Source organism: Atractosteus spatula, chromosome 26 (genome assembly GCF_055471065.1).
Source record: "Atractosteus spatula isolate fAtrSpa1 chromosome 26, fAtrSpa1.hap1, whole genome shotgun sequence".
Taxonomy (NCBI): domain Eukaryota; kingdom Metazoa; phylum Chordata; class Actinopteri; order Semionotiformes; family Lepisosteidae; genus Atractosteus; species Atractosteus spatula.
The window spans coordinates 4711158-4737908 of record NC_142731.1 but is presented as its reverse complement, the minus strand read 5'-3'; the positions used below and the strand labels follow the sequence as shown (position 1 = coordinate 4737908).

General features: G+C 46.3%; 1 protein-coding gene across 1 annotated transcript in view; it reads right to left on the bottom strand.

Annotated features, from left to right (window-relative positions):
• The window catches only part of LOC148814648 (serine/threonine-protein kinase WNK4-like), a 71556-nt gene that overhangs the window by 4541 nt on the left and 40264 nt on the right, over positions 1-26751 (bottom strand). The window contains exons 5-18 of the mRNA XM_088906232.1: positions 19434-19522; positions 17316-17535; positions 15115-15520; positions 14253-14392; positions 12575-12648; positions 10911-11052; positions 9752-9868; positions 8003-8176; positions 7153-7207; positions 6664-6813; positions 3846-4741; positions 2995-3085; positions 1179-1641; positions 159-364 (exon numbers count right to left, since the gene is read on the bottom strand). Of these exons, the coding sequence (XP_088762358.1) occupies positions 159-364; positions 1179-1641; positions 2995-3085; positions 3846-4741; positions 6664-6813; positions 7153-7207; positions 8003-8176; positions 9752-9868; positions 10911-11052; positions 12575-12648; positions 14253-14392; positions 15115-15520; positions 17316-17535; positions 19434-19522 (3223 nt within the window). The remainder of the gene's footprint in view (positions 1-158; positions 365-1178; positions 1642-2994; positions 3086-3845; positions 4742-6663; positions 6814-7152; positions 7208-8002; positions 8177-9751; positions 9869-10910; positions 11053-12574; positions 12649-14252; positions 14393-15114; positions 15521-17315; positions 17536-19433; positions 19523-26751) is intronic.

Sequence of the window (26751 nt, the reverse complement as noted above, 5' to 3'; positions counted from 1 at the left end):
ACCAGAACAGCACAGCACGGTCTTGTAATGTAACTCAGTACAGCTGAACACAGCACAAAACACGAAACGGCACACCACACCGTGGAAGGCAATCATGTCAGATACAATATTAAGGGAGCAGCTAAAGAGCTTCAGCTGAGAATGAACATTTTCTTCACCTGAAGGCTGCACAATCTCCAGTCTCTGAAGGCTGTTCCTCCGAGAGGGCGTGAACCCCCCACTTTTCGACAGGCGCCTCTGCCGGCTCGACAGCATGGCAGCTGGGGATACGATTCCCGGGGGAGGCACCTTCCCCATCTTCTCGTAGAGCTCCTCGATCTCCCTCTTCTGGATGGCCTGCAGGGTCTGCACCTCTGACAGGTGCCTGAGGAGAGGGAGAGGGACAGAGGACAGAGCAGGAATGGTTATTAGGCTCTCAAAGTGAGAGGAGGGGTACCAACTGCAAAAAAAAAAACTAGGGGTTTGAAGAAGTAGAACTGGTCATATGCTAGGTCTGAGCTTTAAAATGATCAAAACATTAGGGATCCTTACTCAAAAGAACAGACTCTCGGTGATAGGCTATTTCTGACAGGCTCGGGGAACACGAGACAGACTCCCATCACTTTCCCTGGTCAGATCAATCACCAGCTCCAAATTTCACCAGCACACAACGGAGATGAAAAGGCGCCACCGTTCAATCCCACACCTCACTCCCCTCATCAGACCCTCACTTTAAGGCATCGAGATAAGCAGGTGGTGTGATGGGACTGTGCTGAGCAGATGCGACACCATGTAGAATACACCGTGTCCTGTTCAGGCAGGTTTTGATGCTAGTTGGAGGTGGGTTGGTGGGTGTTCCCAAAACTTTGGACAGTGTGTTTAGCAGTATTGAAAACTACGAAAAGGGATGGTTCTTATACTGGACTGTGGTTATGTTGATGCTTGCAGTATTCCCTTTTCCTCACATTCACAAAAAACACAAAATACAAAAAGAGAAGGCCATATAGAAAAATCGAACGTTAAATCACTTTTCCTACAGCTTTCACTTGAGCTTTGGGTTACCACCACGCTACTGAGAGAGCATCTCTGTGAATCTGTCCCGTCCCGAGAGGAGCTTCTGTATGTGCTGAGGCCCATGGTGGAACAGGGAGTGGGCTGGTCTGGGAATTCCCAGTGGGAAGACCGGACTGGACACTCACTTCTCCCGGAGGACCTGCAGCTCTTCCCACATCTCGTCATCGTCGCTCTCGGTGTCGTCGCTGCTGAAGAAGGACGTGGTGCACGTGTAGTGCATCCACACGCCCAGCGGCGCGCTGCCCTGAGGGCTGCCCGTGCCGCCGTCCCACGCCCGGCTCTCCGCCTCCTGCGGGTGGGCAGGGAGGCCGGCGCCCCCTCCTGGCCTCGCTCCGCCCCCCTCCTCCTCCAGGCCCCCCCACCCCCTCTCTTCCTCCTCCTCCTCCTCGCTCTCCTTGGCGGTGGGGCAAGCTCCCGACAGGACCGCCGCGGACAGGGAGGTGGCGGGACTGGGCTCCGACTCGCCCTGCTCCTCTGTGCTGCTGTCCGTGTCGCTCTGCCCAGGAGGGAGGTTCGCCACTGTCTCCGCGGGGGTCTCTTCGGAGGGGGTCACCTGGAACCTCCCCACTGTCCGTGTGGGTTTCTGTTCTGCAGAATGATCCAAGCAGAGACAGAAAGAGCTTAGTGTGCAGAGTGGTGGCTCTGTGGCTCAGGATATGCGCCTGTGGCTGGAAGGTTGCTGGTTCAAATCCCGCAGCTGGCAGAGGACTCCTACTCTGTTGGGCCCCTGAGTGAGGCCCTTAACCCCAGCTGCTCCTGGGGCGCTGTATAAATGGCTGACCCTGCGCCCTGACCCCAAGCTTCTCTCTCCCTGCCTGTGTGTCTCATGGAGAGCTGGGGTGTGTGAAAAGACAAATTCCTAATGCAAGAAATTGTATCTGGCCAATAAAGTGATCTTATCTAATGTGGAGAAACACATTTTAAATCTTCTACTGAAAAAATCTAACTAATCATTAACTGACAGCGTTTAAAGCTTTGTGACTCAGCACAGTGGTGTTTTTACTTTGAAACCCTAATAACACTTTCGACTGGTTACAGTGGGTTCTTGCTGTACAGCAATGAAAATGAAAAGCGCAGAAACGAAATGCAGAAACCGTGTCCACGCATCAGACGCAGGCGATATGATCAAATCAGCTCATCCAAACAGAGGTGACTTCAGGGGCAATATTCATTAGCCTTCCAGAGATGGCGGTGACTTCAGCAGTATCACAAAGAACCACAAGGTGGCAGAAGAAGCCCCCCCTTTTTGAAACCTGCAGTACGGGAGTCTTATGCAAACATCGAGAACAGCAGGGCCAGCGCTGGGAGCGGGAGGCTTGGTTTTAGTTGAGTATAAACACGGGCAGGCGGAAACCATGAGGGTACACTTCTTGCAGGCCCTTCTGACACTGTCATTCCAGCACTCATGCCTAAGGGCAAATAGAGGACTCGCACCAGAAGGCACAATCCACGGAACATTAAATAGGAACGCTTCATTACACAATTTGTCTGATAACAGCTGACGCAGGTGGCTCTGCTTATAGCTCCAAAACCAACCAGGGTCACTTTTACCCGGGGTGTGGAACACTTCCTTAAAACTACTTTACCATGGTTTTGAACCATTCATTATTCTGAGGGACAGGCTCAGACATAATGGGATTCATGCCAAGAACCAAGAGTATACAGCTCTTAGCATAGCTTAAGGCATATAAAATCAAACTTTAACTTAAACATATCAGGATGTGACGCATTGTAAAACACATTTGAAAATTTGTATTTGCAAAGGGTAAATCAGATTTTCTGTTTTCACATGCAGGGTGATTAAATGCCACTAAACTTTTCCCGCCCCACAAGGGAAATGTTTTGGATTCCACAACTATTCCTAATAAATGGCAATGAAATGTTTCTGGGACAGAAATGCGTGAATGTGTTGACCAACACAGGCTACCACACTGCTGTTACCTTCGCAGACAGGAGACAACCGGGTCCTGGTGGTGCTGGCACTGGGGTCGCAAACGATGATGGGAGAGGCTCTCGGATTCAAAGTCAGCAACTTTCAATAAAAAAAAGTATTCCACCTTCAATAGGTTTGATAGCAGTTCCATGTTTTTATTCTCTTTCTAGATCAGATGCTCACGTTAAATTTGACGGAGATTATTTCAAATATCTGCTACTGGCCTGCTTGTGCCATTCACTAGTTAAAATCTCAGGAACAATAACGCCTTGAATTCCACAAGATCTTGAAATATATTTGCAACCCAGTACCATCTCGTTACTGTAGCGGTCTTTGGCTTATGTTGTGTTGGTGGGCTTTGGTGTGCAGGACTGACCTCTGGTTTTCAACAGAACCGAGGTCTTAGGATCTGTGCTGCCCAGAGAGTCTCCTGGTTTTTGTTCCACCCAACCGTTAATATGTCTTACTATTAACAGTGATTATTTAATTAACTGCATAACTGTAATGCTTCTAACCAGATTGTGTTTTTTAATAACTGTACTTACTGTATATCATCAGCTGTAAAAGACCTTAAGAAAAATCCTATACATGTCCAACTAAGTTATTTTGATTAATTGATTCCAGGTCCATGCATTTGACTGGGGCGGGGTTCCTAACATTTCTGCCAGTGAATAATTGTTCTTGTTAAAGAATTCCCTGGTGCGCACAAGAAGAAAGAAAAGGCGAGTATGTGGTATTTAAGTATACATATACAAACACAAGTTTATAGAATAACATTATTCGAAGCCGACACGTGACAAGAGCTTTGCAGAAGGAACAGCTCGCAGCCTGTCTGAGGGCTGCAGCCTCAGAAACTCACATTGTTGCTCAGGCTGTCCGGTGTGGGGGTGCTGGGGGATGCCGGGGCTTGGGGCTGCACTTGGGGTGCAGGGCTCCCCGTCTGCTCTGAGAGGGGTGGTGTGAGGACCTGGGCGCCGGGTGGCGAGCTGGGGCTCACCGGGGAGAACGAATGGGGTGCAGTAGGTACCCCTTGGATGGGCGACTGAATCGCACTTTGGGGGGTGCTGGGGGGCGGATCCTGCAGGGCAGCTGTATGGCTCGTGTGCGCTGGGGCGAAGCCGGCCTGTTGGACATCGGGCAGGCCCAGCCGCAGAGGGGGCATCTGAGAGTGGGGGTCGGGCTGCACACTCTGCCCTGTGAGCGTGCCAGCGTGGTAGGCAGGCTCGCCGGCCAGCGCCGGCTGCTGGGTCGTGTAAGGAGTGTGGTACCCCTGCTGCAGGCCCATGTGCGCGGACATCTGCTGATAGGTGCTGGGCGAGGGCACGCCCAGGTGCAGGGGGCTGGGGCTGGGCATGAAGGAGTGCGCCACGCTCATCGCCAGTGACAGCACATTGGCCAGGGACAGCAGGGACTGAGTCTGGGGGGGCCACAAGCTCGGGGGCTGCTGCTGCGGGGGAGACATGGGGCTCCCGTCACCCACGGGGCTCATGTGCTCCCCCTGAAGGGGCAGGTTTGGGGAGCCCGGAGTAGACGGAAAACTCTGGGGCCTGCTGCTGGGCAGCGGGGATAAGGCCTGATATCCCAGCGCGTGTTTCGGGGAGCCAGGGTTTACGGGATAGAAAGGGAAAGTGCTGCCCGGGATGTAGGGCGGAGAGGGGTAGTGCTGGAAGGGGGACACTGGTGTCGTGGGCACTGTGTGAGGAGCCGCTCCCGAGCTGTAAGGCAGAGCCGTCTGATGGAACACGTGACAGGACCCTGCAACAGAAGCAGTCACAATTAGCGGGCAGCGAATTGACACAATTACTGCTTTTTTTCTGTAAGCTTGGTATTCATGATCTACCTTCCGGAGAGCTGCAAAACCTTCCTACAAAAACCCGGGCGGGTCTGCTCCAGCCTCAGGCCTAAGCAAACCATGCTCAATTGAAATAAGGAAGGTAAAGGAACTATATTACATTTCACAGCTTTAGAAACCGCATCAGTAAAAACATCAAGCATAACCATCGATTCTGTATTCCCTGCTCATCGTTCAAAACAAGCACGCGTGGCTTGACTCACAGGCATAAGAAAGTAAGAACTTTCTTCTTACCATAAGTCAGCTTGTTCCACACACCCACAGCTTCAGCAAGTACCCAGACAATAAGGCAATTTGATGGCAACAGACACAGTCATTTTCTGCTCACGTGGCTCCATGTGCGGACTAACAGGAAGGAGCCCAGTAAAAAGCAGAAGAGCTGCTCTTGTCATGTCTTGCTTGTTCACGAAACAGTTAGAAAATGGATATATGGACGGATTAACACCCTACCTCTTCAAAGTCAGACACTGTATATCAAAAAGGGTTCTTTCTTGGACTTTTATTCATTATATTCCTATTTGTCAGTTGTTGAGATGTTGTATTTTAAGCTTAAATGACTTTCTTTTGCATTCAGAGGTTGTGGATCCTGCAGCTCCTATTTAAGGCCTCCAGACGCTCCTTTCTCCCAGGACACCTAGACAGCTGGGGCCTCTCTCTGCATCCCTTTTCACAGCCAGCCAGCCTCATGTCCAATAAGGCAGAGTAAAAGGAACCCCCATTCCAAGCTCAATGAAGCTGGTTACCTTCCAGGAAGCTACCTTATGCCTCCATGAACATTACAGTTGCTCACAAGAATCCCCTGGCTTCACAGGCCCTGCAGTGTTCAGTGATGTTGTCATCAAATCCTAAGAAGTGAGCGCAAGCCAAGGACTGGAAAAGCACGTACTGTTTGGACACCGTTTTTTACTGCCACAAAGGAAGCCAATATTGTGACATTTTAAAGTTATAATTAATAACGCATGTTTATTTATAACTGGTTATATAATTTTTTATGTACGTGATTAAAACTCTTTTTGCTCAAGGGACATTAAATCACCGGAGAGAGTACTTGTCTGTAGCACATGCGGTTTTTCAGCACCACAGCAGCCAAAAGGGGGTATTTTTTGTACAGCTTCACTATTTACCCCTACATGTGCACACAAACCAGGGATGAGCAAATACGTCTTAAGTACCGTTCATATAAAAAGACGCTGGGAGCATCACTTGATTGTAGCCAACAGGTATGATTTCTAAACAACAGTGAAGCATTCAGATCTCCTTGTACATCACATATAGGATACATATTTCTTCAGGCTACGCCACTGAAGACACTCCACCCACTGAGACCTGAGAGCCATCCGTAAAAAGCCAAATTTAGACACTTCTTTGGTCAGACGTTTGCTTTACTGCGATTTTACAGTTTGGACTTCTTTAAGAAAACGAAGAGAACAAGCTTTCTTGGAGAGTTTTGGGAATATGCGTTACAATGCTCGGGAGGCCCTGTCCTTGAGCAACGGGCTCTCTAGCAAGCAGCCAGTGGTGAGGTAATTGCTCATGTGAGGCTCCTGGAACACAAACACAGAGCCAGGCTTTGAGGTGCTGTGAGGGGCTCTGAGGTGCTGCAGAGGTGCAGGCGTTCCGCTAAGCGCTAAGACAATATTCCCGAGAGCTTGGAGCGGGCCGCACCGCACAACGAGTTTTTAATACCCTGCCAAGACTTTCCAGACTGCTTCCTTTGTATGGGCCAGTCCCGTGGGAGCTGTTTCGGGGGGCTCTGGTGAAAAGGGGGCAGTACAGGCTCGGCAGAAGACAATCCCGGGTCTCTTTAGTGCAGGCACTGCCGTACCTGGGTTCTGGTGGAAGGACTGGGAGCGCAGGGGGAGTCCAGGTGAGGTAACGTCTGAGCCGATGAAGAAGGCCCCCTCTGGCACCGGGCTGCCCGCAGAACCGCGGTCTGGAGACGGTATCACCGGGCTGGGGCTGGCACACCCAAACTCTGCCGACAGAGACACGCTCTCAGTCGCCCCCGGGGCAATAAGAACAGCAGCAGCAGCAGCAGCGACAGGACTGACGCGAGCGGGCATGTCAGCGCTCGGGTCTGTCCAGAGCTTTTCGCCAAAGTCTAAAGAAAAATGAAGCGCTAAGGAACAGCGTGAGGCAACCTCTCGCACATGGAAGGCGTTCAGCTGCAGAAACGGAGAGCGCAGCGCACACTTAATCCCGTTTCGGCGTGCAAACAAAAGAGCCTTTTTCTGTTAGCTTGCAGCACTGGAGAAAGCAAGTTACTTGACTCAAAATTCCCTTCTTCCAAAAGTTTCCCTTTAAAGGGACCTACCAGGCAGTGAGGATGAGGAGTGGGTTCGAGCCAGTCCGTATGAGTGCAGGTTGGGCTGGAAGATGGCAAAGGAGAGTGATTATAGGCAATGGGTGAATGTCACAAAATATTATCCGCTTAAGTTCGCTGGCAGGCTACATCCTTGTAAAAGCACAGCAGTATGTAGTAAAGGACAGTACATTTGCAGTACGATTACAGTAAAGCACCACTTTGTTGCTGCAAGTATGTGATCTGAATTTCCTGAACCACACTGATTAGGGAATCTTTCCAAAGCCTGCGCTGAAATGATGGCCCTGCAGAGTTAGCAGGATCAGGCCCTCACTCAGCACCCTGCTCAGAGGAGAGGAGTACATCCTGGAGGCTTCTTTGGTGAAAGACGCCTGGATTCAATCAGCAGATCACAGAGTCGTGCTGATCGCGTGCCAAGAAAGGCTTCAATTTCAGCCAAGGTAATTACACACTGCTCAGCAAACGGCAGGTCTCAGGAGCCCCATGAAATCACAAAATGTTCTTACTTTTTTTAGGTCCGGACAGTGGACTTTTGTTTTGTTTTCTAAATTACAGTATATGGGATTGTGCTCTTGGATGTTCCATAGGAAAATTAGCAAGCAATGTACCTAGAACTTCAGCTTTATAGTGTACTACAGTAGGAATTGGGACGTTCTGATCTCTTCGTTGATCTCGACAGCGCCCTTTGCAGTAATAATCAAGCCTTCTGTCCAATTAAAGAGCCCCAAATGCCCATCAGGGTATCCCCATAGTGTGTTTAACCAGAATCAAACTACAGACCCCTGTCCGATCAGATTGGGTCCCCCGCCATTGGGTCCGGACGCTCAGTGCCCTGACTGACCTGCGATGCGGACAGACTCCCAGCCCCGCTGAGGTACGGCAGCCGCAGCCCCGCCTGCGCGTCCGCGCGGCCCTGAGCGTCCTTCCGCATCAGGGCCTCGGCCCGCTTGATGATGTCACGCATGCGGTGGATGAAGCCCTCCTGCTCCGAGGGCAGTATGAACTCGTTGTGCACCTGACAGACACAAAAGGGCACAGAAACGGGAAGTTCAGCGGGGAAGAGGCCGGCATGCCTGAGTGGTTTTGTGGGTGTGGTGCTCGTTTCCCGTGCTGTGCCGTGCCGTGCGTGGACATCACCACCGCTGCGAGTGCTGCTGTGTGCATTTTTTTGCAAATTAAACGTGTAATTTTGCTTGTGCACATGTGAAACAGGTTGTTTTCTGTGCACAGGCCTTACCAGTTTCATATCCTACAGTCACCAGAGCCTGGACAACTACTCAGAAGGTTTATTATAAGACTGAAATAGCTGCTGATAAAGAGATTGTAATTAAGTGATTTAGATTGTACTCACAAGGCCATATTAATACTACAAGCTTTGAAGAAGTAACAAGTATGTAACATAACAACAAGCATAAAACATATACAAACACAGAATGAAACGGCACTACTTGCCCATCATATAGAATCTGGGGCAGATGTTCGAGCAGATGGATATTTAAACCATGGACAAGAGGAAGTATTGTTAGGAAAACAGAATTCTCCTTCAGAGTGCTCATTTTAATATGCACGTCTCTGTTTTTCTGCATGTAAGGCAGACAGCTACCTGACAGCTAATGGACTCTGTCACCACCTTTTAATTTGGTTCAGATGCAGCACTAATAAAATTCTCCCTTTATGAGCTCTGTGGAGTCCTATGCTGCCAAGATTCCCTGATAAACATCAATCCACTGTGGACAAAGGCAACAAACAACTGGGATACAGAATTCAGGGATACACAGCAGAACATACAGAAGCAGTAAAGCTACATAGGACAGTTAACCTTCAATTTACTTTTGATTTGGAAATTTTGATTGTCTTTTCAACTTACAGTATGTCACGTTATTTTGTTCTGACAAGATCTGCAGTCCTTACAGTCTGGTTGTCTAGTGGTGACGTGCAACAGAAACAGACCTTGATTAATTTAAATGCTTAATCTGTATAATACTTAAAGCTGTTTGCACCCAGAGAAACACATTTTCCTAGTGCCATGCCAACATATACTGTGGGTTACTTCAGTGCAATTTCTCATTCAACACCTTCCAGCACCTTCTCATAACCACTCACCTGTTGCAACTGCACCTGTAGATATCTGCCCCACCCCTGCTGCCTGCCCTGCTGTTCTGTACCGATTTCATCGCCTCGCACAATACATGAAAATGGCTCAGTATTTCCTCCATGTTGCAGCCTGCCAGGTGTAACGGATTACACTACAGCCACTCAAACACCACAACAGCTACTAATGGTGACAATAATACAGCAGCGCTAACAGCTGGGATGGGTTTTCGTTGAGGGGTCTGGTTTGCCTTCATCTTCGAAAAGCATGTAAATTAGGGTGGCCTAATTGATCTGGTTTGGTTTCCTGGTCTCCTGCTGGACTCCCTACCTCATTATTCACCCAGAATCAGAGTGTCTTAGCGTCTCTCCTACCAGCCACCAGTTCTGGTTATGGGAATACAGGGTGCCCGTGGTGTAGGTTTAGGGTTCACACTTTTAACGCCCCTTTCTCGTTCCTGTACAGTCTTGTTTGGGCTGGGGTGTCCGGGGAGCTCACCATGACGGCAGCCATGTCCTCTGGGCTGTCTCCGTCCAGGTCGAACTTGAAAGTCACCATCTTGTTGTTGTGCGTCTGCAGCTGGCACTCCACCACCCTGTCCACTTTGTCCGAGAGCTGTGCGGAAGAGGGGAGACAGATTTTGCTCGAATCGCCAGCAGGGAATCGGAGTTGAGGTGAGCGGTGTTTCACACCTGCTTTGTAACTGTAGAGTACGGATGCCAAGAGGGTAAAATTGAGCTACTGTATAAGCCACCTATGAACAAAAACTTGGCATTGCCAACTGACAACTAGTATCATAAGAATTTATGTTTAACAGCCTGCGAGACAAACTGCCCGTTCATTAAAAGATGCCGTCTTGGGGAATGCTCTGCAGAGGTCCAATTGCTACTATTTTCCATTCAGGACTTTGGCCTCCAAGATGAATGGAAAGACAGGAGAGAAGCTGATGAGTCTGACTTGTAATGGGAAAGAGAAAGAACCCCCTTCAATGCATTTCCTTGTACGTCTGGTGACAAGCAGGTCTGCTGTGGGAATGTGTATCCTCTTCTGTTCACTGGGGTGGAGGGTGTGATTATCAGAGCCCCTGGAGGCTGTAAGTGAGCTGAGGAACGCAGGGTTCAGTGCAGGACCATGCTCTGCTTCCCTGCACTGCTTTCCACTAAAATTACAGGCGCTTCAAGACACGCACATGTATTCCATTATACTAAAATGCACAACCTAGTCGCAATCTCCTCATTGACAATAACATAAACACCACTATTAGTATCAAAAGCTGGTAATTCATATACAGTAGCGCATATGTAATATTAAAAATGTACCTACAGTGTAGAGCATGGATTAAAATGTGCCTACTGGACTGCAGCGCAAATCTTACCTTGAGTAAGAGGGGGGAGTTCAAGAGTTATTTACTCCTGATCATAAATCGCTTTGCTTCTTATGAAAATAAACGTTGCAAGATACAAATTCAAAAAGTTCTTAGCATTTCATGGATAATTGATTGTATTTTGGGGGGGAATCGCAAAAAATTTTGTAGCAGAAATGCTATGCTATTCTGTGTCTTCAAAGGACATTCTGCAAAACATGTCCACATTGTCCTACTCGGATGGCACCAGGTCAGCCAGGATGGCCCTGGAAGTGTTGCTGTCGGTGCTCTTACACTGGTGATGCGCAGTCGGGACCGGGTCCTCCTCCTGGAGAGCTTGGCAGCGGTGCGCTTGGCCTGGGGCTTGGCGTTGTTCTCCGACCCCGGCAGGCCCTCGCACCCGTCACTCAGGCCGGACGTCACATCAGAAGCGTAGCTACGGGATGTGATGTCATATGAGAATCGGTCAGCTGCCGGTTGGCCTGTCTGAGGAGCTCAGCAGCAGGATCGATGAGGACCGCACTTCACCATGTTTCTTCTAACAGGCTGGCTGAAACGTACTGGCTCAGAGCACGAGTTAATCCATATGTGTTCTAGACATCCTGGCCATGATGTTGGGTGAGCTCCAGTCAGCCAGGGTCCTCTTAGTGAGCCCTCTGACAAGACCAATAACAGATCAAGCTCCTCTTTCATTTGCCAATTCACAGCTCTGGTCGGAAAGTCAAGATATGTGGCCTCACCACAGTGGAAAGAGGAGCAGTGCGAAAACAGACAGACTTCCTGTAGGAAAGCGCCTTCCCATCAGCCCCCTGCAGGTCCAAGGACCACACAGCGTGAACAATGGGAGCTAATAAGAATCACTGCTTATACAGAAACTATAACAACTAATACCTATTTGGAAAAACCTGATGGTAATATAGCTATATATATATTTTAATGGTAAATGTTTTCACACTCTCATTAATTGAAAACCTATCACTAATCATTTTGAGGTGCAAAAAGTTCTGAGTGGATTTATCTCTAAATGTAAAGTATTCCATGGTTTCAAAGTGTAGTATTTATTTTAGTTGTGTGCAGAGTACTTCTAGAACTGAGTCCTGAGTGCGTTTCAGCACTGAAAGCCCCTGGTCTGATCCATGTGAAAATGCATCCCCCGGGAGCAACCCATTAACAGGCTCTTCGCTCAAAGGAAACGCTCATTATTAAAGCTTTCAGCGACCACACATCCCTCCATCTGGTGTAATTAAACACAACATTAGAAAGGTTTCTGGGCCCATACTAACTGAGAGAAGCATCTTCCAGTGACTAAGAAAGACGGCACTACTCTGAAGCCATTACGTGTCAGAGGCCTGGGGGAGCATTAAGTGTGTGATTTAGCACAACGCAGCACACAGCAGGCTGCAGCACCTTCCTCTAAACAAGTGACATCAAAGACACTTCAGCAGGAACAACACGATGTTGTTGTCCAGCTGTGAAATGCAATAAGACAAAATGGACTGATAGTACTCATTAGTTTAAAAGGTTCATTGTGGGCTTCTATTTCACTCTGGCACATTTTTAAGGCATATGATCCTACAGACTTGGGCTTAACACCCATCAGCGTTTACTTAGCTAACCCATTTTTTCCAGCTGTATTCTCTCCTGCAGTATCTCAACAGCTGGGCAGGGCTCTGTCTGCTGAACTACATCAAACCAGACTGGCGTACTCTTGCGAAAGAAACTTTAATCCTTTCATCATGAAAACCCCAAACAAAAAAATCCATTTAGCACTGAACACAACACGTGCTGCAAATTTTAACCTATAAACAACATGCTGCAGGAAAATTAAAAATACGATCAGGCAGATTGTGCAGGACCTCGAAATTTAATGTTACTAGGCATTACGTGGCAGTTATTATACAGAGTGAACTTTCTTTTCCAGTTTATGCTTTGCTAAAGGGTTAAAGGCATCAGGTTACCTGTCTACTGGGGAGGAAAAGCCACTTATTGGTCCGGACTGACCTCGCTCCAAATCCTGAGACACTGCAATGCTCTAGGGAGAAAACAGCAGCAGACAGACATAAGTGTGGTTTACATCTGGAAAAGAAAATGAGTAAATAAAAAAATCAACCGATGTCTTGGGTACGGCATCAGATACAGAACATGCAGGAGGACAGTGCAGCTGGCCTACTGAACAATGAAGGACCGTTACAATGTAAGATTGTGCATAAATGTATAGGTTCTTCCCAGCTACAGGTATTTCAGAAGTGACATAATACCCCCCGAAATCCCGATAATATAAGACTCTGATGTGGAAGAGGAGCCGGTCTTTTGTCCTGGTGGAGCTTCCTGCTGTCTGAGCTCAGAGCCCCTGGGAAACTGGGCTAGAATCCCGCCATTGGACAGGGAGAGCTACACTCGACACACTTGTGCTGACAAAACCACTGCTTCTGCGGAGAAGACAACTGTGGAGTGCAAAAAAAAAGAGGCCAAGACGCCAGATTCTCTTCCTCGTATTTTCTGTTCTCTTCAAATGACAGCAAAAGAGGTCAGGGAAAAAGCACTGCTGCAGGCCCCGCCTCAGGGAGATGGTGATAGATAATGAGCCCCAACCAGATACAGGAGATGTATTAAAGCTGAAACACGACAGACTCCCTGGCGAACACAGCTGTTCGCACTGCCAGCGCACTGGAGAGCAGCTCCACTGGCTGTTAGCGCTGCCTGATCCGTACTCATCCCATTGTCTTCATTCTTTCACTTCCCTGCTTGATTCCTGCAACTGACTCTTCGGAAGATGAAACGTGAATGAAATGAGGACACTAGAATGGTTCTAATCCAGTCTCTACCTCTCCTCGTGAAAGAAGCCAGGGTATCGGTTTCAACAGCTCCCACAACCCTTTGGGTAGAGGCATGCATCCCGGTCTCATTTTTTCACGCAGTTCCCTGCAGTTTCCACTTCTGCCCTCTGTTTCATGTTTCTCTGTTCATTGTAAAGGAACCTGCTAGGTTGACTTTGTCAATGCCTTTGGGGATTTTGAAAAGTCTTCTCTGTAGAAATATAGAATGTTCTACAGTACGTAATGCATCGTTCCTAAAGCATACAAACGTATCACCATACTGATACAGTTGTCTTGAGGCCACTAGGAAGACCCTGAGCACTGAAGCCTGTGTTACACTGACTTATTCCTCCATCTTGTTTTCCTGTACTCAGGCTTCAAGCAGGAACATTTGAGAAGTCACCTTTATTCTTTTAAAAAGCATGCACAGCAGCTATGGAGAACAGCTTTCTCTAAAAAGTGTGCGTGGCCGTCAAGCTATCCCTGTGCTGCCTCTCGTGCTTTGCTTTCACACATGTCCTGGCCTGCTTTCATCGGTGGCACAGCTTTGATGACTAATTTGAAAAGCAGCCGACATCAATGGTACACAAACCCACAATCTGCATGGCTTGTTTTAAAAGTGCGGCAACGATCAGCAACCTGTCTCGAGAAACGTTAACTTATTTGGTAAAAAAAAAAGGAAAGCTAAAAATACACAGGGACTCAGAGAAATGACAGTCCTTGTTTTCAGAGCCCAGTCACACGGCGGTGAGGAGGTGTCCCTCTGCGGCAATGTCGACAGGACGCTCTGCTGGCTGAGCAAAGAGGAAAGGCTGCTCACCGAGGGGAATCGGAGGGCAGGGACGGGGGACGTTTCGGTGGGGAAGCAGCCCACGGACACCTGACTGGACGGCTGTGTGGGCCTCTCCTGGGGGTCCTGGAAGCCCGAGGAACTGAGGTACCCGTCCGTCTCGCAGTCGGCTGTCAAAACAACACGGAAACACGGGCAGGCGTTGGCAAGCAGTGTGGACAGACAGCCTCGGTGGAACACGAGCCCCCGGGGCGCAGAGGGGCCAAGAACGACACAGCCCGCTGTACCAGACTGGCCAGAGCCCAGCTACGGCTGATTTCAACAGCTTGGACCCCAACCAGAAACGCACAACACCACCGGACTGCTCCAACATCCTGCGCTCCTGGTTGGTTTCGCTCTGGCTGGCAATAATTTCTGCTCTTTAATATTGTCATGCAGAACCATGCCGCATTAAAAACCACTCCTGTTCTGAACGAGCTTGCTTAAATTGAAGAGTAAATTAACAACTAGTCACCTTCGCCTCCTCTGTTGTTAAAGCCTTTGTAAAGCCACAGCCAATCAATAGGGTAATTTACTTAAAGAAGACACTGACAGCACATAGATGAGATAAGAACCAGAAACAGCCTAAGGCCCAGTCACTCAGGAATCACTCATGCTGATGAATCATTACCTCCAGACCTCAGTACCTATTTATTCATCTGACTGTTTTTCTTCTGAAGTCTCGGACAATTAAATCATTAAAGAAAACTGGAAAGCCTGCTGGATGGTGAATCTGATTGCCTATCATGGGTATAGCCACTCTCCCACAATCACGGAGTCTTTTCGTGACTGCTGGATTAAATCATGGCAGTGCTTATTTTAAAATGCAAAGGCAACATCTGCGATCTCTCACATGTGGCAGAGGAATAGCTGGTGTGGCGAATGTGGTAGTGCTGGTGCTGGTCGGCCTCTGGCTCCTCGGGCTCTGGGGGGCAGCTGGCGTTGATGCCAGAGTCGGCCGAACTGGTGGCAGGGGAGGGCAGGGAGCTGGAGGGGGTGAGAGGGGGCGGGGTGCATGGGATAGCCCCTCCCCCAGCCAGGGCGGAGCTTTCTGAGGGCTGGCCATTCAGCTTCAGGAGCACCTGCTCTTGCTCCGCCCCTTCCTCCTCCTCCCCCCCTCCTTCCTGCTTCCTCCTCCTCTTCAGTTCCTCGGCCAGTCGCCGCCGTTTCTCCCGCTGTCTCTTGATGGCCGTCACCCGGTCCCGGATGGCTTTGGCCACTATTTTGTAGTCGGCTTCACACACAAAACCAAGCACCACCTGCCCAAACACGGGAGACACCGTCAGTGAAGGACTCTCCACAATGGAGCCCAAAGTCTATCCAGCAAAGGGGCATTTTTACACCTTCCTCACACACATACTGTCCCCACTTATTATTATTAATATAATTATTACTATTATTACACTTATTAACTATTATTAATGTCTTGCATTCCTATGAATTCAGCGCTGCCATTAAATCTGTACCAAGCTCTTGTTTTTATTTTTTGAAAAAAGGTGAATGGTGGGAACAAAGGGGCTTTTCCAAATTAGAACAAGGATTACGACATGAGTTCTAGGAATGGCAAGTAAGAAGGTGGGAAAAATAATGTTCTCATTAAATCAAAAATGACTTCTGACTTTCGACAGCAGAGGCCAGCTTTATAATGGGTTTCTGCACCATTATATTATTAAACGCATGACCTTCCTTCTCCCTAAACCCTGAGCAATGTGCTAGAATTTCCCTCGTGACCGCTGTGCACTGCAGAGGTATGGTGACGTCTTGTATTAGCTGATCCATCTCAGATCACAGGCTAAATATAGGCCACGCCTACATGTGGCTGCTCTGAAAAGACACACGGCACACCAGCCACTTCATGTTCACATTACTCTTTTAAATAAGTTTACTGTGGTATATTACACTATCCCTATAAACTCCACAGTGTCCCAGTGAACCATTTCACAATGAAACAATATTAAAACCCGATGTATAGTCACATTGTCAACTGTGATGTTTTGACACTCTGCCACCCTTTGCTTTTACAAATCTTTCAATGTCTTAGAATAGATTAAAATATTATCATAGAATTGTAGAAAGCATAAGGTGACAAGTGTCACGAAATACTGTAAGGAAACAGTAAGAAGAGCAGGGAAGAAAATGTCCTATATTGTACATGTGTTAAAACCGTCAAAGCTGTAAGAATACAGCGCAAATAAAACACTGTAAACTAAGAGTCTGTGGTGTTGTACTGTTTGACTGCGCCTAGCTTCTAATACTCCAAACACAAGAGTCTAGAAATACTAGAAGAGTCAAAATAAAGAGCTGGATAGTTAATAAAGCTGTTTCATAGCCTTTGCCAATGTCAGCTCTCTTGTAATGGGTCGGCTGCGGTTAGGGCTTGAGTAGGGGTTTATTTGCACCCTATGGGATTCACATTTTTGTGGCTTAATCTGAACTTTATTAGAGCTCATAAAACAAATCCCTTTCAAAAACAGGGGAGAAGAAGATTTCGTAACGGCTCTCCCTGCATGTGCCTTTTACCAACAGCAGTTGCATCATAAATGAGCTTTTATATCAGATGCAATCCCTACAATCCCCACTGTGTCCCACCGAAGCCTTTTCTTTCCAGGGGGAGGTGGATTAATATAATTATATTCGGACAACATCTCGGGCGCAGAGGAGATTGGAAAAAAAGGCTGAGGTCTCCTCACGCAGTTAAGGGGGTCTGCTGTTTTTTAGGGGTCAAATACTTGCACTTCAGGGGGACCAGAAACGAACCAACGAATCAAGACTTTAAATAAGGAATCCCGTTTGCCCATTAAATTAGTGTTAAAGCTTGTATGCGTTCTTAACTTAAAAAATGGGCTTTCAGGACGGTTTGGTAGAAATTTTAATTGTGAAATGCAAAAAAAAAAAAATTGAATTTCTTCTGATCAGAAAGAGCAGAAAACAGTGCAATGTAAGACAAATCGCTACTGCGGGACAGAAAGAAGTGCCCATGAAGAGACGCAGGGGTTGGCCTACAGTAGGAACCAGCCCCTTCAGCTTTCCTGGCCATTTCCTGGCGTTCCTTACCATCTCCTGCGCCACCTCCTCCGGCACGTCCTTGTACAGCTCAAACAGGAACTCGATGGCGTTGTTGTCCTTGTATTTGCCGTGCAGCTTCTTGGTGTCGTCCATGCGCAGCCAGAGCTTCAGCCCCGACTTGACGTAGTCGTCCTCCTCGGCCAGCTCCACGTGCACGCCATTGTTCTCCTGGAAGAAGGTATGGTCCAGCAGGTCCTGGATGGTGTACCTGCCATGGGGGGGGGGGTGAGCCGGAGAGCACTTAGAGCCTGCTGGAGCACAGAGGGGTTTCTTTGTGACGCTCTGCAATGCTGCACAAATATCTGCAGGGTGTTTGACGCTTAAGTGAGCTGGCTCACTGACTCAAGGGAAGGAGGAAACTGTGCATTGTGGAGAAAAGATATGGGGCTCACACACACATAAGACAATGGGCAAATTTCTCATGGAGAATGACGGCAAGCTCCACACCAGAGGACCCTCATCATGGCCTCTCTCAGTGTGGCCATCATCATCCGTGTCCTTGCCTGGAAGACCAGGGGACAGTGCTTCATGGAACTGCCCAGTGCCCACCGCTGCTGCCCTGAGGAAGATGCTTCTGTGTGTACAGAATTTTATTTGAGGTCCAAGTGGGCAGGTGTGACAGCTGCAAATGAGCAGGCAAAGAAAGAATAAAAAAAAACATAACAACTGTGGAGTGCTCTTCAAGCTCTTCAAGCGTGTATCATATTCACGTTGTGTGTGTCTCACACACTTTGTTCCTTACCAAATTTCATTGCTCAGCATTGCACAGTTTTTTTCACCTTTGGAACAGGTCACCTGCCTTTTTATTCACTAATTATAGACAACAAAGGAACAGGTGAAGGTTCATTCCTTGCTGAAAGGTAATGAAAAGAAACACGACATTTCAGCTGTGGAGCCTTCTTCAGGTGTGTTTCTTCTGTTTACTTTACCTTTCAGCACGGAATGAACCTTTACCTATTCCTTTGCTGCCTACACAGGTGAAGCAGTTCCCTACTCGAGCCTCGCTAATTATAGACATTGTACATAAATGCATTCGTGGAAAAACTAAAAGAATACCATATGAGACAGGGGTCTAATGAGACATCTCACAAGACAAAAGCGGTTGCATCATATTCTGGGTTTCACTGCACCCTACTGTAGATCTATGGCTTAATTAATTGAATGATGGACAAAGCACCTTCCTCCAGGTCCCAAAACATGTTGTGCGTACTGCCCCTTCACTCAAAAGTGTACCTTTTAAACCTGTACCTCTATCCTTTCTTAAAAAGTCTTCCATACGTCCTGTTGAGAAAAGATCCATCACGTTAATGAAGACCAGAGAGGACTGTAGCTTGTGTGTTATCGCTCAGGGACAGAACTACGGAAGCAAACATCAAACAGGAATAATCCTGCCGAGGATTTTAAAACATCCAGTTAGATAATCCCTCCGGGTGAGGGAGGGAAAGATGGATTTTGTGCTCAGCAGGCAGGTGGATGCTGCTTTTTTTTGTAAAGGCTGTGCATTTGCGAACAAACAAATCGAGCAAGCAGTCCGATCACTATTCAATCAGAACATCAGCGAAAGACAAAAGAAACAAAAACGCTCCAATATTTTGTCCTAATAAAAGGAAATGGGGCAGACACAGATTCCACAGAACTCCTCTGGCCCAGGTCTTTACATGAGAAAACCGGCCTACAAAGTGCCCCAGAGTGAACAGTTTGCTCATTGCTTCCCCACATAAAAAACAGATACAATACCTCTGAACGCAGTTGCATAAAGTGTCGTAACACCTGTACAGTCAATAAACTAGATGATTCTTATCCTTCCTCCTGTCATTAGAAATCCCTTGTAATTAAGATAATTGACAGAAGTGGAATAATTGTCTATACACCGAGGACATATTTAGACCTGCTTTTATTGTTTTGTCTCCCTGGTATAACAAGCTTAACAGGTACAGTTGGTTTTCTTTACAATGATTCCCAGGACCTCTGCCATCTTTACTCACACAGATTAACCCTCCAGCCTCTTTTCTCAGCGATTTCTGACTGTAAGGCTATAAGCATGGCATCTGTTAATATTTCGAAGTGTCTTGTGGAAGCTCAGAGCAGCGAAAACGGCACGGTTACCTTTCATCTTTATTCATGCGAATGCAGCCCTCAATGATCTCTTTCAGCTCGGGGACTTTCACTTTGAAAAAGCTATCAGGCTTCATTCCCTGTGGAAGACAGCATCACAGAAACTCTTTTTAAAAGGCTGGCCTACTGACAAGTCCACTGAAATGCACAACGCAGAACCCTTTCGAAGTGGCACGCAAGTTTTTTCTCTAAGTGCATGTAGGCACAAAGCAACAAAACCCACAAGGTACTGCCCTCTCACATCTTACGATGGATGCCCCAATATTTTCTGTCATCAGCAGCCAGTGCTGCTTCTCAAATTGGACACCTCAGTCCAAAGCATGACTGATGAGTTATATTAACATTAGTTTGTCATTACTTTTTTTTTATTTTCACACGTTTCAATACCCATTATTCCTATCCTAGCCATACAAAACCATTCCATCACAACCAATGGCACCACATCCTAACAGAAAGGTGTTTCAGTACTGCCCCCTGTGGGACCAGGCTGAGTTTCTGTTCCACAGCTCAACCACGCTGCTCTACCAAGAGACACTGTATTCTACACATGGAGGAATGAATGGGTTAATAATGGGGGCTGTGGGGTGTAAGGGAGAGGAAAACCTCTGTCAATTCATCCACACTGCAGGGCTCCAGTCTCCCCCGCCTCACCGCACAGGGCGAGGCCTGAAGAAAAGCCCAAGCAGCGCTTCGTCGATCTCTAACCCGGTAAGCTGGTTTAGCGGTATGGGATGGGGAAATCGGATTAGAGGACAGCACTGACTGCCACTCGTCCTGCCTGCTGAATGTTACAGTGGCTCAAAGGAAATGGCCAAACACCGAGCACTTATGCACGTAAGGAGGATATGCAATACTGAAATCACCAGTGCGCGGTGCTTGGAATCGTCTTTCAGATTAAATACAGAGTATGGAAAGTACAACAGCTGTAACAGAAGATACTGTATTACTTAACTGTGGGTTAAATATTCAGTCACATTTACAAACCATATGAGACGCATTTTAGTTATAGAGTCATATCGCTGCACTCAGTCTCGGTAGAAATAATATGCACACATGCTTTTCAGAACTACATAATGCATGCATGAAGAGGGTAAGGAGAAATGAAATGAAATTTTTAAAAAGTTATAAATGAACAAATTAATTGAAAGATATAAGATATTGGTTAACATACCGGAAGCTTAGCTTTGACAGTCAAGCAGGGCCTGATGCAGATGCTCGCCCAGACAGCTGGTGTTTGTGCCACAGGCGTGGTTGTGTGGTGGGAAGGTAACATAATTCTATTATTTAATCTATGTTATAATGAAACCCGAAGAAGGCTGCACAGCCGAAACGTTGTGTCTCTTATCCTTTTCAGCATGGAATAAACCTTTACCTGCTCCTTCGTAACTCTACTATGTTTAGGGTTGCTCACTTTAATACGGTGGTGCTCATTTTGCAAATGTTTTCAACACATCAAATGCTTGCTTACAGTGTACAGGAACACGCACATCACTGGCAGGGGGATGGCGGCTTGATCTGTGCTAGTGTCATGTCATGCTCAGTTATGTTGTGCAGACACACTCCGCCATCGTCACAGGGCATGTTGATAGCATAAACATTTCCCTTTCGAGAAACCTGTAACCCTTCACTTACAGCACACAGGCTGAAAATAACCACTGGCATCTCCTACCAGTCAGCATGATACCGGGGCACCTTCTGAGGCTATGGACTGGGAATGTGGGAGAGGGAGAGAGACTGGGAAGGAGGAGCATTCCTGACCAGAGCTTACTGAGAGCCACACTAAGTCACAGCTACTCAGACAAGCCACTTAAGAGTCGCGTCCCTGCCCTCCATAGTTTTTTGTTACACTGTGGCTCTCACCTCTTTAAAGACCTTCAACTGTAAAATTAATCTTTGCCTCTTTCTCTCTGATACCGTGAGCACTTTCAGCTTTTCGACACGCAGTTAGCTTTACATTTGAAACAGCTGACTCTCGGTCCTCTCGGTGAACGTGTCATGTAATCTAGGTAACATCAATGCCACCAGGAAAAGTATGTGCTAGAAGTTGGCACGTATAGCACTGTTCTGAGCCTCTGCTCACTTTTATCAAAAATCACTTCAAGCTATTTTGTAATGAACCAACAACAACCTTTCTTGAAGATCCTTTAACAAGTAACAGGGAAACAATCTAAATAAGAAAAACAAAGCGATCTTACTCTCAAACAGACATGGCTGAGTTTGCATGAAAACTGCAAGCTGGAAACTGTATTTAACTGAATATCTAAAGACTCTCAACAGCATACGTTGACCTGACTGGTGGCTTCTCTCTTTTGAGCCAGGAGATCTTTCACGACTTTTGAGCAACTTTTGTTGTTCTTTCCAAGCATTGTTAAAAGATGTAAGATGTCCTTTTCTGACGTGACATTGTCTTAACACAAATGCAGCAGGTTTTACTGGAAAACAGAACAGATTCCTGATTGGATGGGAGAACAAGATGATTCCAAATAAAACTTGTGTAAATCTTTCTGCTTGATTACTTTAGCTTTGGAATCACTTTCCTCAGCTGTGAAGTGTTTTTCCAATACAGCATTTAAAGAAACAGTGATATACAGAAAAAGAAATGTGCATTTAGAGGTTTGCAGTTGTAGATTAGACATATTCTTCTGCTTTTATTTAGCTTGGGCTGCACATCCCTAATGAAACCCCTGGCTTTATCATGAAAGTATTAAAGATTCACTTTCAAGCATTTTCACACATTAAGTTCAAAGCCCAGAAGCCTTTGTACTGTATGTGCGTATCTGTAAACCTCAGGATGGAAATGAGATAAACTGATTTAATTACAAAAGCTGCACGACAAGCCCTAAACGAAACAGTGACCTTCCAGGCAAAGTGCAGAAGTTAATAAAACTAAAGTAGTTTAAATCCTACTTGGATCAGAGAAATTGGATTAGGGCCACCTTCTATAAAGCCAGTTTTTAGTGATAGCAGCCTCCATGAGACATTTGTAAAGAACAGACAGCAAAATGCTAAAATGCCCATTGTATGTGACTTCAAAGACATTTTTGCCATTTTAAGTTTCATGTGTGCTGCAGAGGGTTTGCTGTTGATAATCAGGACAAGAAAAGAAAATGGTCTTGTAAGCCAATTCATGACTGGGTGAATCCAGACTAGTCACAGTAACCAGCTGTATAGAATGAGTAAAAGCAGCAGTGTATCCTGTACAGCCCAAACTGTATGATGGAGGCACTGTCAGAGAAGACTACCGTCATCCTCAGTTTACCACCTGAGTTTGCGAGTCCTAACTCTGCACTCCGCACGGAGCCAGATGAAACAAACCGCCTTTCAGGGACTGTCTGACAGCTTATTAGAGGAATCGGCATCAGTGCCTACAGTGTAAAGGTGTGTCGCACTCCCACCTGATAGACCTCACTGAGCGAGAAACTGCTTTGTGCTGCCGGATCCTCATTGATCACAGCCCACGACGCCGGTTGCCAAGATCGAGAACCGGAGGAAAAACAACGGTCAAGTCGCCAGCAATAATGGAGGGAAACAACCCCACCCAAAACAAATCTAACTTGAAATCTGTGGCTGTACGCTGCCATTTGCCTCTGGCACAGCACCAGTGACGTCGGTGGCGAGGTGTGGGAAATCTTGACTGGAGCAAAGCGAAACCACGCGATTGATAAAACCACCGCCAGCAGCGCCGTGTGATTTTGGCGCAAGAGCTTTATCTGACCCTTAAAAAATAAACACACAATCTTGTGTGCAGAAGCTCTCTATAAGCTCTATAAACCGGGCACAAAGGAGATTCCCTACTGGGCGCCTGCGTGGGACCCAGGGGGAACAGCAGCCTTCAGTGACCTTGTCGACCAGGAGCCCCTCATTGTTCATACAGTGAAGACATCTTTCGCTCCTTGCAGGATTAACGATTCTCCTTAATCAGATGCTTTCACCATAAAAAAAAACTAAATAAAAACCCCAGCCGAAAAGGCAGAGAGAGACAAGAAGGGAAAGCTCCGTCTGCCAAGATGACAAAATGACCTTGAGGTTCTTTCAGGCGATAAAAGTGAATGACAGGGACAGGAGATTAAGCCAGACAGTTAGGAACACTAATATTTTTATTAAGCCATGGGATTTTAACAGAGGCCACATTCAATGTTAAGGTGCTTTCTTAATAACAAATTAAGCATTTTCATTAAGACTTAATTGACAGCTTTTATATATCCTGATGACTAAAATGGCACTGTCATTTGCACATTGGCATTTTGTATAAAAAGTACAGCTGCAAATCGAAACATTCTGTCTTAAGGAGGAACTATCTGAGAGCAGACTGATACAATATTACTTTAGCCAGACACTTGCTATTCATTAGCCTGGGTCATATGCACAGTGAGAATAACAATTCCACAGGATACAATCATGTGATTGCAGGACTGGAGAGAGCAATGAGCAGGGAAAAACAGAGTGGATCACATTCGCACTAAGGAAAATAGTGAGCTGGATTTTCTCCAAGGGTAAAAATCAAGAATAACTATAATTGCCTGCATTTCTATGTGATATACTGTACAGCAGCTGCCATAATGCAAATTACTTCACCAATTGAATTAAGAGGAAAACTCTAGGAAGACCACGTTGTGGAAACCCAGAGTGGAATTCAGCTGGCACCCTGGTTTAACTTCTCCTAGCACCTCCTTCAGCACTGTGTGACAGGTCACCACACTGAGGCCCTGGCATGGAAAGCCTGATCCAGAGGGAACAGCGCCACATACTGGTACACAAATACCACCTACAGCAGCAACCTGGTTTTCCTCAGAGGTTTCCCACCCCACTACGGACCAGGCCCCGTCTTGCTCAGCTCCTGAGCTTTAATGAAATCAGGCTACAGGCTGGAACCGTTGCTGTCAAGCCCTTTTGCAATTTGCAATCAGGATGGTTTTTGGATTGAGCTGGAAGAAGATAGTCATAGACAGAAGATCACCAATGTATCTCGCACTTGTTTGATCCCATGCTGCACGATGATGATCCATTGTTTTTACTCCTTAATTGGTTCTTAATGGTTTAATGGTGTTTTACAAATACTTTTGAGAGTTATTTTTTTTGTACAGGCAGCTATTAGCATAATGACATGCTTCTCAGTAAAATAAGAGGCATTATTCCCAAAGTGCACAAGCTTGCTTGCACTTGTAGAATATAAAGAGGGGCACATTTCGCAATCACCAGGGGAATGTGGCATTGTACAGTACGTACAATCTTACACAGGCCACAAAGAAAGGTTTCAGCAAACAGCTAAAGTGTAACTGTACTTAGCTCAGACTCGAGTCCATATAGATTGTTCTTTGCCATCCTGCACTGGCCTCAGAGGCAAGAGGCAAAACATGAAATGTGAGAATGGATCTGTACAAGGCTATCTGCCCCTGGGGAATCAAAGAGCTCGTTAACACTTTGTGAAGCTGTCTCTGCAGTTTCAGATGAACACCCTGCTGACATGCTGAGAACCAGACACCGCCCACCCCCGCCCCCCCTCCCTCCACAGCCCCCTACAAGACAGCGCTGTGCTCTGGCTGGTGTGGACTCCACATCGCAGACTCCTGTCTGCTAGTGCATGGCCATGCCTCACCAAGCAATGCAGCCCCTGGACTCCGCGAGCCAAGCTCTTCCAGAGCTGCCGAGCTCTTTAAAACAGGCTTCAAGAAAATGCTTCCCTGCCGATTTGCAGCCCAAAACATCCCACCCCCATGTGAAGTCAAACGATACGAATCATTGCTCTCCCATCACAATTTTCCAACAATTTTGTTAATTATCTCTCCTATTTAATAACTGACAATACGTTAAGTAAGTTTCAAATTAGATGGCAGGTATTTAAAACAAATGCAAATACCCTGTTGCAGAGCTGCAGAGTAAATTATCTTCACCGCTTCAACATAGCCACTCAGTTTCAAACAACCGGAGCTCAGTTTATTTGTCATGTGCACAAGTGCTATGAAATGCTTATTTGCATGTATGCTCTGATACAAAGTCATTAAGGCATCATCAAAAACATAAACACAGAACAGCAGGACGAACAAGCAGCATGGAAGACTCTTGACTTTTACGTACTCGCCTAATAAAAGTAATTCATGAATACAATCTGTTCTTGTGTTTCTTTGTGGCTCAGTTTATTAAGACCACACATATTTAAATCCTGAGGTCAACACAGAGATGCTCCTCTGACACGCCCACCTATCAGAGACATAAAAGACTCCATCAGATCACTTTCTTACAGTCAGATACTTCAGCTGTGAGCTGGGGACTTCTATCTACTTCTATCTTCTATCTATCTACTTCTAACTACTGCTGCTGTATTCCCTTGGGAACTAGTTACGGACCACCAGTTGTGCTAAACTTCAGACCCATTTTAATTTTCAGTTCAGGTTTTCAGAGGTCAAATCTTAAGATGTTACTCTAAAAAAGCTACCATCAAACAGAAGCTTTTTATAAATCTACATAAAATAGTTTGGTTTTAAGGACCAAAACAAAGACGCTGTTATGACACCAATTCTAAAAACATGTAGAAAGGCAGAAGACTTTGAACTGAATTACACTGTTAAAGTATGTTTCAGATCTGTGCCCTCTCATGTGGTACTGGAATGATATATTCTCAGAATGTGTATAATGAAATAACAGTTTAGTAATTCCATAAAAATGTTTAGCAGGATTGCATATAAATATGTTGATGCAATTTACAACAATTCCCTGTAATCTGCAAGTAAATTATCTTATTGGATTTAACAGTGCAAATGGCCTGTCCCGTTCTGAGGATTAGTTTATGCAATTACTGCTCCTGCTAATATGTTCTCAAATTCCACAGTCACAAAAAAACTAACTGGAATCTGTTTAGTTGAGCCAAAGAGCCCTGTGATCACAAAACTACTTGAGCATCATAAATCAACTGTCTTTCATTTGATCAATTAATTGTTTGGCTGCATGCATTATTTCCAAAGTTAAATCAATGAGATTTAAATTACGATGTCTATAGGGAATATGAAAGCAGGTAATTTTTGTAAGGATGTGAGCTACTCTGTTATGGATCACATAGAGGATTCATGAAGAACTGCAAATCATTTTAAAATCTTCTTTTCTAAATCTTTGCTGAAACAAAGATGTGTTCAAATACGAATGAGGCACAGTGAACTGAGCACAGGTTCCACATGGTACCTCTGAAGGCATATTTTCTGGTCCATTTAACAGCGTTCTTCTCCACCTTATCTTCTGATGCTAAAAATAACCCTGCCTTCGGCGATGTTGTGACTGACAGTGTCGTGTCTGCGATCTTAGACAGCATTGGCTGCAG